Here is a 12,456-nt window from a genome sequence, read left to right as displayed (position 1 = left end):
GCCCAAAGCTTAAAATACTATCTGGCCCTTTACAGGAAAAGTTCGTGGACCCCTGTACTATATAATATGACTAAATCAAAATTCATCTCTCCTGTAAGTGTTTCTGTGTAGAGATTAATGGAGAAAACCCCTTGAAAGCAGAGATCCTTTCTGTATTCTCTGTCTTGTCATATAGAACCCAGGAGAAGCACAGAGTCAAGGTTTAGAGCAGATACAGAAAATTAAACACGTCCTCCCCTACATTTTGTTTTCAACAGATGAGTGCTTTGGACTTGCATGAAGACAGCATAAAACCACTGGTGTTCGGTTACTCTGGCTTCTAATTCCTCCAAGTTCCTATGTCTAAGACTTCCAAGGCTCAATTTTTGGCCTGTATCCTTTTGCATATTTATTTCCTGATCTGATGTGGAATTAGAGTTAAATGGGAGCTGTGTGCTTGAATTCCACGTGGCTGGCTCAGCAGGAAACTCCAGGGCAGGTTTTTTGGCATGCCAAAATCATGTTAGCCTCAGCTATGCTAATTTCTAAAGCTGTTTGCTTTGCTCAAATAAATCTTAGAGGGGAATTTGCATTTGGATGCACACCTTTTTATGCACAAATTATGTGCATGATAATTCTAGGGCAGACTAAGGACTGAAAAAAAAGAGGCATGGTGTTTACTGAATGGCTTTCGTGTGGCAGGTACTATGCTAGGTGCTTTACATATATTTTCTCATCTCATGGCCACAATAATACCATAGGATGAACCTGTGATCCCCATTTTACAGATGGAGAAACTGAGGAGAGGAGAACTCATTTAATGTGTGCATGTTCACAGAGCTGGTAAGTGACAAAGCCTAGACTTGAGCCCAATCTGTCTAAATCTGAAGCCAGGGTTCTTTCCACTTAGACACACTGCCTTAATGATACTCTTTATCATCACCTCTCACTGAAGCCACTGGACACACATTCGAATATGAACCCTACATTTACAAAATTAGTTACCCCTCTCCTTTCCAGTAGCCTATGCAAAGTATGTTTTTGGCCCTTGGGAGATACATCTGGGCCCCTCTGCATCAGAAAACAACCAACCAAAGGAGACTAGGGGCATTAAATAGGTAAATTCTATATGATACACAAATTATGTTAGTAATTAGCAAACACAATTTCAAGTGATTTTGACAGATAAATGGATTTCAAGGACATATCTGAGGACCTCAATTTGAAAGGACACTTTTACTACTAAAATGTAGTAAGCTAAGGAAGAGAATGTGCCCATACTATGAAGGAAAATGTTAGTAACACTTAGAATATGGTACAAAAATATCTACAACATAAGCCTAGGAATTTATATCTACAAATATCCTCACTGTTTATGAAAACAATTGCACACCTATCTCCCCTAAAAAAAAATGCAAACATTCTCTTCCGTAAGTTATGCTAAGTACTGCCATCAAAACTCACTGTTTATCATTGTTCAACTCAATATACACAAAAATAATCAGTCTAGCAATTAAGCATTCTAGCATAATTCCCACATTTCACAGCAAGCCAGATACAATGCCCCTGAACTTCTTTCTCTGCCTGGAACATGGCTGTAACCTAGCTTACAACATCATACAATGCTCAGCCCTTTGCCATCCAGCTTCATACACTGCCATCTGGTTTTCTGGAAATATTAAAGAACGGATTATATTTTCATGCACGTAAAATTCAGACATCCATTTTTCTTTAACGCTCTCAAAGAGAGTTTTCCAGGAATTAGAAAGAATCTGTGGCAAAGATGGATAATCTAGGTTGTTTCTTAAGTGGATTTAGAAGGGTGGCCCTCTGAGGAGAGCTTGCCCTCACAACACTACCACCCAGGTCAGCCAGTCAGTATATAAAATTATTTCACCTTTCTTTTTTTATTTTGTAACAGATTATTTCAGAGAAGGAAAATAACTTTTCTGTAGCCAGTGGCAGGAAATATTCATTCAGTTAAAAGTAGATTGGGGGAATTTGCCTAACAGAGCAATACTCCTGTAAATAATACATGCACTGGTATCTCTTGTCACAAAATTCCTAAAACAGTCTTTTCCAAAGTTAACTTGAGCATTTAATAATGATTTATAAGATAATGACAACTACTTTCTGAGTCGTTCTCCTTGGAAACCCCAGTAGTGACTTACCTGCTGGTGGCTTTATGAAGGGTGGAGGGATTAAAGGTACAATAATGGGCACATTGCCATGATCCTTGGACCCTGCAGGTGAGTCACTGAGTCCATTTCCTGTGGCAAGCCCTGAATAACCTGTGCTTATATTGTATGGTGAAATAACACTGTCCTCAGGTAATTTTGGTTTTGGCAAAGAATTTTCTGTAAAAGAAAAGAAAATCATGTTCAATGTAACAAAAGGACTTGTTTTCCTTATGACCACATTTTCTCAAGCAAAATGGCTATGTATAACAAAATAAATTTTTCCTTGCAAATCTTTAAACACTTTACCAGAACTGCACAGACCATCCTGGACCTTTTCAGTCTTGTTACCATAAATTTCCAATGGGCTCCTTTATAATTTGCTCCACTATGATAGCTAACATCTCAATTGTATCATGGTGATGAATTTTAGCGCTGTAAAGCCCATAGAAAATTGAGAGGCAATTAACATTTCCCATGTACCAAGTGATATATAGCAGGCCTCACTCTCTGGCTAAAGGGGGGGGGGGGGGCTAAAAATTTGCCCCTCCAGGCCTATAACTAGGCCCCACTGTATTAAAAAGTTTGGTCTTAATATAATCAAAAGAACCAATGAGAAAGAAGCAGATTATTAGAAAGAAAACTGTTTCACAGGGTAAACTCTTTCAATGAACCCATTAATATCCATTAAATATTAACAAAAGTGAAAATAAAGAAAACTTACAATGATATGAACTTTTTGAATTTTATCCTTGTATGTGAATCATTAAAAAAAAAAAATTCAACCATGGAAAACAACTTTTTCCCTCTAGTAGCATATCCTGGCACTCTCCATGTTCCCCAGAGGCAAAGATTATTACCTAGACCAAGTATTATACGAGCTATTAGTTTATGAAATATAAACTCATGACTTGCATTTTTCATTTACAGTGAAATTGATGATACTATCTCTGTAACATGATGTGTACAATTTCATAGCGGGCTTAACATGAAATTTGTCATGTACGTTCAATTCCACATGCCTGCAGGACAGCTCATTTACATTTCGTTGCTTGGCATATAAGAAGGAAAAGCCCTGTCGTAGACACTGGCAATAAAATGCATGAGCAGGTAGTTTACAATGCAGGGCAAATACTGATCAAATTGCCAATGATGACACACAATGAATTATGCCCACTTTTTATTGAAGTTCCCCACATGGATTGCTTCTTTATATACTCCTTTTCTTTGACAAACAAACTCTCACTCCAAATTTAGGTTCATAAATTCAGTATCCATATCAACACCCACCAGTGGTTCTAGGCTTCCCTCATGAAGTTGCCGACACTATCTGCTGATAGAATCAGTGTTAATTTTATTCTGCCACGACTCTAATTTCCACTCTTTAGCTGGGCTTTGATGAAAATTCTTATAGAGTAATGTGGGATCCAATCATGTACGACTCTCTTATTCCTCTTACCCTATCCAAGGCTGGGGGCAGGAAGGAATTCAAACACAAAACAGAAATAGGGCTTTACTTTAGAATTCCCACCAAAAAGAGAAGAAGGGGGGATTACCAAAAATTCTCTCTTAAGAGTCTCAAAATCCAAACCTAATATTTCACTTAATAGGAAGCACCAGTCCCCAATAACTAATATATCAAAGGACACAGGGGGAGAACATAGCAGATGTTGTCCCTTTCTATAAATTTGTGGGCAGGACCATAACACTTAAAGTCCATAGCCCTTGCTAGCTAGTTCTCTCATTGCTGGAAGGAGATTAAGCTGTGTCTATTTTTGTTTTATGTTGTGCTCTTATATTCTGTGGAATTCTGCTTATGGGAAAGCACTACTGGGGATGTACATTTAAATCAACCATTGGCATAATCAACAAAATGAGTCCCAAAGCAACTCAATTCTGGCAGGTTGAGATAGTTAATCCTTCTTTGCATGAACAAAGGGACATTAAATGTCATTACCTTTGAGAACAGAAATGTGCTGCCGGCTCTCTCCATCTGTAGGGTAGCTCCTGAATTCAATATCTTCACCATCTTTCAATTCAACCTTATCATAGCCATACCAGCCAAGGAGTTCATTCATAGTGTTTTCTGCAAAGTTCTGAAAGAGAAGCACAGGTTCCTTTTTTATATAATCAATAACTATTTGAAACGAATGCATAAGTCAAATTCTGTTTGCACTACCCGTTTAATGCCAGCCCTGCCCCACCTCCCCTAGAGTCGTGTTCATTTTTCAAATCACGTTCAAACACTGTAATGCATTTAAATCTCAGGATGACGCATCCAATTATGACAGGCCTTCAGACATTTGCAATTTAAAGATAATAAGAAAAAAGGTATTAGTCTGTTTTGCTTACAAATAGGAAGTCATATTTTAGCATATTCTGCAAAGTTTATACCCCAGACTAACACAAAAGGTAAGGCACGAAAACAGCTAAGAAAATATTTGAAAATGAAAACAATCAAACTTTTGGTGGCTCAGATTAATTTAAATTAGAATTGCTTTCTGATTCAGGTATTGTTCTTTAACATGACTCTTATCTCAGATAAAGCAAAATCTCAGCAAAGAAATAATTTCTCAATTGTCAAGGCTACAAGGGTCTCCCTTTTTAATTTTCCCGTTTGCAAATGTATACTTTAAAAATCAATGCATAATTTGCTTTACAAATTTCACTACTGACAGATTTCCTTCTCCATAAAATCAAAGGTCACTATGATTGTCTTCCAACAAGTAACATAATAGTACCAAATAACTTTAAGGTTAATAGCCAGCCCAGATTTTGGATAACACATGAAAATAGTTTATGAACTATAAACCAACATATAAATGTAAGATATCATTATTGTTGTTATTATTGATACTAAACTGTGAAATAATGGGTATAGTTGGACAGCTTTAAAGCTTTAATATCAGGTGGCTATTTTTTTGTGAACTTATCAACTGCTAGATCTGGAAACAAGACATGAGACTGTATTAATGATCTTAATGCTTGCATGTGCCTTAAAACATCTCTAAGAAATAGAGTAGAGTGGTAGTCACCAGAGCTGGGAGGTGAGGGAAATGGGGAGATATTGGTCTAAGGGTACAAATTTCCAATTATTAGATTAACAGGTTGGGAGATATAATGTACAGCATGATGATGATAGCTAATAGTACTGTATCATATACTCAAATGTTGCTAAGAGAGTAGATAGATCTCCAATGTTCTCACCACAAAAAAGAAATGGTAACTATGGCAGGTTGGAGGCGTAGCTAATGCTACAGTGGTAATGATTTTACAATATATAAATACATCAAATCAACGCATTGTACACCTTAAACTTACACAATGTGTCAATTATATCTCTTATGTTCTTATGTGTCAATTATATCTCAATAAAGCTGGGGGGACTTAAAAATAAAAAGCAGGACACTATGCTACAGAATAAGGGCTTAATAAATGTTGAATGAATTCTTTTTTTAAAAAAAATCTTTGTCTGGAAAGGCATCCTGAGCTTCCTAGACTTGCTAGAAAAACTATATATTCTAACCTCTGTGGCTCAAAGAATCTTTTCTCATTCTCCCTAGAAGCTGTCATTTCCGAATTACACTGGGATGTATAATTTATATACCTGAAACAAAGCACCCAGGCTAAACCAAGAGTGTACACAGCCTCAACGTGTGAGTTCCATGTTCTCTTGAATTTCACGACTTTAGATTTCAGCAGGGATTGCATAAAAAAGAAAAGATATTACACTACTGACTCCACAAAAACAAACCTGGCATTTCAAACCTCCCACAGAATGTTAGATTCTTTGCTTTAGTGCCTACTTAAGCTCAGGGCTCCAACTGGGTCTATCTGTGATGGTATAGTGCACCAGCAATTTTAAAAAAATCTAGCCAGATTGATTCAGTGCTACCATCCACAAGGCCAACAGTCAGCCATATCATGCTTTAGTGAGGCATTTATTCTCTCTGATGGCTGGTCATGTCCACATTAAATAGACATTCTTTTCATGAATGCACAAAGATGATATGATCGATATGTATAATAAGCTCAGCAACCTCTGGAATACCACTGAGGAGGACTCAGCTAAACACTGCTCTATTCAATCAAAAGAGATCCCTTTAATGAGGCGTCAGTCTCCCCTAACACCCAATTTTTTTCACTAAGCTGAGCGCCTGGTCTGGAGAATGACAGTCCCTAAGCGCACAAATCGAGGTCCTCCATCAGTGGTCTGGCAGCAGAAATCTCCACGGAGAAGGATTACACCTTAAATCAAAACACCAATTCCCCACAGTGTTAAAAGCCAAGTTCAAACCATCTTATTGGTCTGTGTGCTATTTGCCCCAATCTCCAAGAGAACTGTGCCAACGAGACAGAAAATCTTTTGCATAGTAACTCTTGGCCACCATATCCAATTTTCTAGACCGTTTGTATCTGGGCGCCTCTCTCTCCAGTTCTGCCTAACCTCTGAAGTGACACAAAGGCTACAGATGCATAATTCATGGAACAACCTCCCAGCCAAGGATATAGATTTGTTTGTTTTAGTCCAGCTGCAAATCCATTCAGCTTTTCAGAACCAATCCCAGGGATGGAATCCAGAAGTTTCAGACATGCGGGTAAAAACTAAAACCTCTGCTGGGTTATTATCACCAAATTCATAATATTGGGACATCTTAACTGCAACACTTAGTTTATGGTTTGTGCTGAAAACTCAGAGACTTCGTGGAACAATCAATGTGAACTTAGTCTATTCTATGATTTTCAAGTTACTATAAATGTCAATGAAAATAAGCTCTGAAACATTCCCTTTCTTATCAGTGAAAATAAAAATAAACACCTTGTTGCTTTGATAGATGACTGCAAAAGCAGAATAGGAAAGGTTTATAAACCCTCAAGCTATAAATCTCAAATCTGTCCAGAAAGGAAGACCAAGGTGAAAGAAAGAGAAAGTGAACACCAAAGTTTCTTGTGGCATAAGTATAAGAAACAGACTATTACTTCTGTCTTAAACACACTGTATTAAGAAATCAAAGAACCCCAAGGAATAGATAACTTAAGATTTTTAATTTCTAGGTAGAATTTGATGCTAGATATCATATGGGCTCATTATGGTGCGAAACCAAAGGAAATGAAATAGATTTTTGCAGTTATCATCCAAGAAACATAACATTCTAGAAGAAATGAGTTTAATGTTTATGGCCCATAAGGGTTTTCAAATCCTTCTGATAGAAAATTCCAGCGGTTGGTTTTTCAACATTTTTTAAATTATTATCCTCAAAAAAGGATTTTTCTATTAAAAAAATTACTCCTTTCCTACAGATGTTTCTCATGTATGTTATGGTTTTTAAAAGGTGAAAAAATAAAGGTGATAAAAATTAAACTGCAGTGATGTTTTGCCAGAAAGATGTTCAAAAATAAGACAAGTTACTTTACCAAGGGAGGTAGTGAAATTTGTTCCCCCCCTGCCCCGCCCCCCCCCGCAAATCTTCACCTAGCAAATATTCTAGAGATGGGGTGGGAAACTAAAGTCTCCAGGTCCCTCCCAGTAGTAAGATTCTGTGAAATCAAAGAACTTGTACTTAGACAAGAAATTAAATACCTTTTGCAAAGAAATATTACAATTATCATGATCACATGTCATAAATTTTACTGAACATTTACTATTTCAAATATTTTATCATTGCTCCCATAAACCATCAAAATTGTGCCAGAAATTTCAATATTCTGGCATCTGAATCGCATTTTGCAGACTGCCTCTCACCCTTGGAAGTGGCACAAAAATCCTCTCTCATACCATGTGGTCCAATTTGGGTTTGGAAAATAGGTCACTATAATTATAATGATAATGTCTAACACTCTTACAGCACTTTATAGTGTTTCCACATCCTTTAACTCTCTGTTCCTTTCAGTAACCCAGTAAGTTGGGTATTTGATTTCCACAATAAACTTCTGGTGAACCTAGGTGATACCTTCATTTTACAACCAAACATTAGAGCATCCAGAAAGTAAATGACAGGCATGAGACATCACACAGTAAAGTCAGAACAAAAATACAGATCTTCTGATTCTTATACCAGGCCTCTTTCTATGATCAATTCCATATAGTCCGATGTGTCAGCAATTCCAAAGAAACTACCTCCTTGGACCAATCAAAGAGTTGCAAGGAAATCATACCACAGGATGTCAATGTCCCATATAAAGAGCTTTCCAACCAGGGCCTATATCTACCTATGTTGCTTGCTTTCAGACTTGATCATTGGCCTCTACTCTCCTCAATTATTTGTTTCGTTGGATTGTGTTCAAAATTCACTGTTAAATTTAATCTTCTCATTTTATAATTTTTTGCACATTGCATCTGACTCTAGTTGCTTTGTACTTTTAACATTTATCCCCATGCCTCTTCCTTGCCCCTCTCTAATTCCCCTCTCTCGCTTCCAGGGCTCCTAAGGAAAAAAAAAAGACAATCCTAACATTTAGTCTGAAAGCATGATCTCTTCCTAGAATTAAACAAACAAACAAAAAAAAATAGGCCACAGAAAGATGGTGGAAAGGCTGGAAATTTTACTATGTCCCCATTCCTTCTGAATTCTTTTGATACAAAAATTTATTTTTGTTGAAACCTAATTCCCAGGACCTTCATTAGATTCTCTCCTTATTCACCTGGAAGTACTGCACAAATGTCAAAGTTCAGTCTAAATGATTTTTCACTGACCACTTTACCAGGTAAATAATAAAGACTGGACTTCAAGGCACTTTGAAAACTGCAGTAATTACAAATTCTCACAATACTTCTGAAATGCAACTACTTCAAGGTCTTCAAAAAGGACTAATGATTTTATTTTGAAAACACCAAATAGACTTTAAAATGTAAGTAGGTACCACGGATTTCTTTCTTACCAGGCCTCATAAAACTGAGTATCAGTGTGTTTTCAACTTCGTATACTAACCAAGAGAGCACAAAGGTTTCAAAGAGCTCCCAATTTTTAATTCAAATGAGGGAAGAGCCATGTCCTCTCTCTCCCCACAAACATAATTCCAGTTTTCACCCCAAGTCCCAGGTCTGGTAAAATATGTCACCTATCCCAAATACACTGTAAGTTACCTGAGGGCAGAAACCTCTTATTTCATTTTACGCCTCACCTAGGACAATGCCTAGCACTTAGAATGTACTCAGTCAATGTGCTAGTACATTTGAATATATTCACAAAATTTTAACTTTTTTTTTAATGTTTATTTACTTTTGAGAGAGAGAGAGAGAGACAGAGTGTGAGCAGAGGAGGGGCAGAGAGGGAAGGAGACACAGATTCGAATGCAGGCGCTAGGCTATGAGCTGTCAGCACAGAGACCAACGTGGGGCTCAAACTCACGAACTGTTGAGACCATGACCTGAGTCGAAGTCGGACGCTCAACTGACTGAGCCACCCAGGCGCCCCTCACAAATATTTTTTAAATGTATAAATACAGAAAAACGATCAAACAAAATTCAGTAAAATGGATTCTAAAAATAAATATGTGCAAGTTAAAGGAATTGGAATATCCAGTGTTAGTGAGCAGTCTCCTACTATTGGAAATTTAAGTTGATACAACTTTTAGAAAAAGGGTAGTTGACTATATGCAGTGAAAGACTTTAAACACGCACATACCCTTTGATTCAGCAATTGTATTTCTCAGAATTGTAGGAACCATTCAAAGGAAATGCGTGCAAAAATATGCATGTTCAGGAATGTTTATCTCAGGGTTTTTTCTTAGAAACAAACTATATGCCAAACAATAGGAATCTAGTTAAATTACAGCTTAGTCATGGAGTGACTAAAATGGAATACTATTGCGCCATTAAAATATATGCTATAGATAAATTTTTACTGCCATGAAAAGCTATTAACAATATATTAAGTTTTGAAGAAGGTTAGCACACTAGAAGACTTCTTTTGTTTAAAAAAAAAACTATATATCATACATAGAAAAGGGCATTAACAGACATATATCAGAATGTTGATAGTAATTGTGTCTGGGTGGGAAAATTATAGGCTTTGTTTTTCTTTTAGCTTTTGTATTGCTTTTGTATTTTGTATCTTCTGTATTGCTTACTCTACTATTTCTATCGTGTCTGTGTATTAACTTTATAAAAGTAAAAATTACTTTAACTAAAAATTAATTAACACATAGTCTACTCATAGACAATTATATCAGCCATATTCACAGTCCTGATGACAATAAAAAGGATCTGTCAGTCACATGACTTAACTTCAAAACATTCTGGCACACACTGTCTACAAAAGTGAAGCCTATGAGAAATACTTTCAAAGGAAAGGGAAACCCCAATCCTGAACAATTTATAAGGCAGGGGGGAAAAATGCTAGCATCCCTGCTGGTTAAGATTATGAATGACAGAATGATGGTTATTTTTGGAAAATATTTTATCTCCCCCTTCACCTTCATGTGTTCTGACTTCTTAGGTAGGTTTCTGTTAAGCATCACTGAACTTGCTAATTGAGATCTTTAAAGGGGGTAAGATAGCAATTTGCAGAAGAGGCAGTTTCTCTTCTTTCAGAAGTAAGAACTGAACTTGATTAGAAGTCAGCTTCTGATTCTATCCCCACATCTGGCCTAAGGCTGAGTCTAAGTCATCTCTCTCTCTTTTTTAAGGTTTATTTTTTTCTTGAGAAAGAGAGAGAGAGAGAGTGAATGCGAGCAGGGAAGAGGCAGAGAGAGAGAGGGGGACAGAGGATCCAAAGTGGGCTCCAGGCTGACAGCAGAGAGCTTGATAAGGGGCTCAAACTCATGAGCCACGAGATCATGACCTAAGCCAAAGTCCGACACGCAACTGACTGAGCCACCCAGGTGCCCCTAAGTCATCTCTCTTAACACAGATCCAGTGGATCAGATTTATTTTAGAGTTCTGCAAGAGGGTTGGGAGGTAAAATTTAAACAGAGAAAAAGAAATATTGTAAGATCCCTTTACAGATTACAAAGTACATCCACATTCATGATCCCGCTAGATCAGATGGTATCCTAAGGAATCAGATGGTCCTTCTCCCCAGAGAAGACCCGTTAGAGGGCTATCCACATGCATGGAACGATAAGAGCAGCGAGATTTGTACTCTTGGTGCAGACTTTACCCGGTGAGCCCTGCTCTTTTTACCTGAACCACAGTTTTGTAATTTGAAATCCTTTAAAGATGGGAGCGCCTGGGTGGCACAGTCTGTTAAGTGTCAGGCCCTTGATCTCAGCTCAGGTTATGATCTCGTGGTTTGTGAGTTCAAGCCCCACATTGGGCTCCTCACGGACAGCACAGAGCCTGCTTTGGGATTCTCTCTCTCTCCCTCTCCCTCCCTCTCTCTCTTCCCTGCCCCCACTCATGCTCTCTCTCAAAATAAATAAATAAATATTAAAAAAGAAGAAGAAGAAGAAATCCTTTAAAGATGGTCACTACCCTCCATTTTGCAGCATCGTTTTCGGCCACAACACAATGATTACAATACAGTTCTAAAGGTAGAAGACACATCATAATATTAAAATACAACCCCAGCCTGAAACAGGCCTGAGGAGAAAGTCTTGTTCTCTTATTGATATATTCTAAATTGGATGGCTGTGTAATTGGTATACGAAACCAAAATTGTGTGTTTCCACATATAAAACCTATGTTGCTTTACTGTCTTTTTGTGACACAGAATAGACAATTATGTTCCCACGTTTTCATCCACGGCCAGGACATCAAACGTCCTAAAAAAGGTCAAACAAATGCTGTGAAATTGTGGATTCCAGCCCCAAGGTTAATGTGGCAAACAAGGCAGGTGTGCAGCTGTGTCCGATCACAGCTGTAGAACGGCCCTAAAAATCACCAAGACTTGTTGCATTGTTTTCCTGTCCCTGCCAAAGCCATTGGCCTTAAAACAGGACAGGGTTCCACAGCCCTTTGGTTACGTAAGAGATATTAACACCCATCGGTCTACAGATCCTAAAATATACATTCAGCAAATCGCACTCACCACATGCTTTCATGCCTGTTTACATGTTTCAATTGGCACCATCAAAAACAAAGTACTTTATTTCTTTCTCATTTTACCCAGTAATATCCCTTCTCTTTTAGGAAAATATTCAATAATCTTATTAGCTCGAGAGTGCAAGTGTGGCTGACTTCCCATTCCACAAGAGGAAGTTTGAGACTTGAGAGCTTTTTAAATGATCCGCCTTCTACTACTTCTAATAACTTTTTTGAAAAGAAAGAGAAAGCAGTATAAAGACTTAATGAAAAGGACACTTCCCTAGGAGATATAAAAAATATGGTCACTCTAACAAGACACTGTCTTTCCCTGGA

General features: G+C 37.5%; 1 protein-coding gene across 1 annotated transcript in view; it reads right to left on the bottom strand.

The window, feature by feature from the left end:
* Positions 1–12,456, bottom strand: part of LOC102963925 (sine oculis binding protein homolog) — a 163,003-nt gene that overhangs the window by 145,127 nt on the left and 5,420 nt on the right. Inside the window, exons 2-3 of the mRNA XM_042986909.1 lie at positions 4,114–4,252; positions 2,151–2,336 (exon numbers count right to left, since the gene is read on the bottom strand). Coding sequence (XP_042842843.1) covers positions 2,151–2,336; positions 4,114–4,252 — 325 coding nt within the window. The remainder of the gene's footprint in view (positions 1–2,150; positions 2,337–4,113; positions 4,253–12,456) is intronic.

Source organism: Panthera tigris, chromosome B2, assembly GCF_018350195.1.
Source record: "Panthera tigris isolate Pti1 chromosome B2, P.tigris_Pti1_mat1.1, whole genome shotgun sequence".
NCBI classification, from domain to species: Eukaryota; Metazoa; Chordata; class Mammalia; order Carnivora; family Felidae; genus Panthera; species Panthera tigris.
This window is presented reverse-complemented; position numbering and strand designations above follow the sequence as displayed.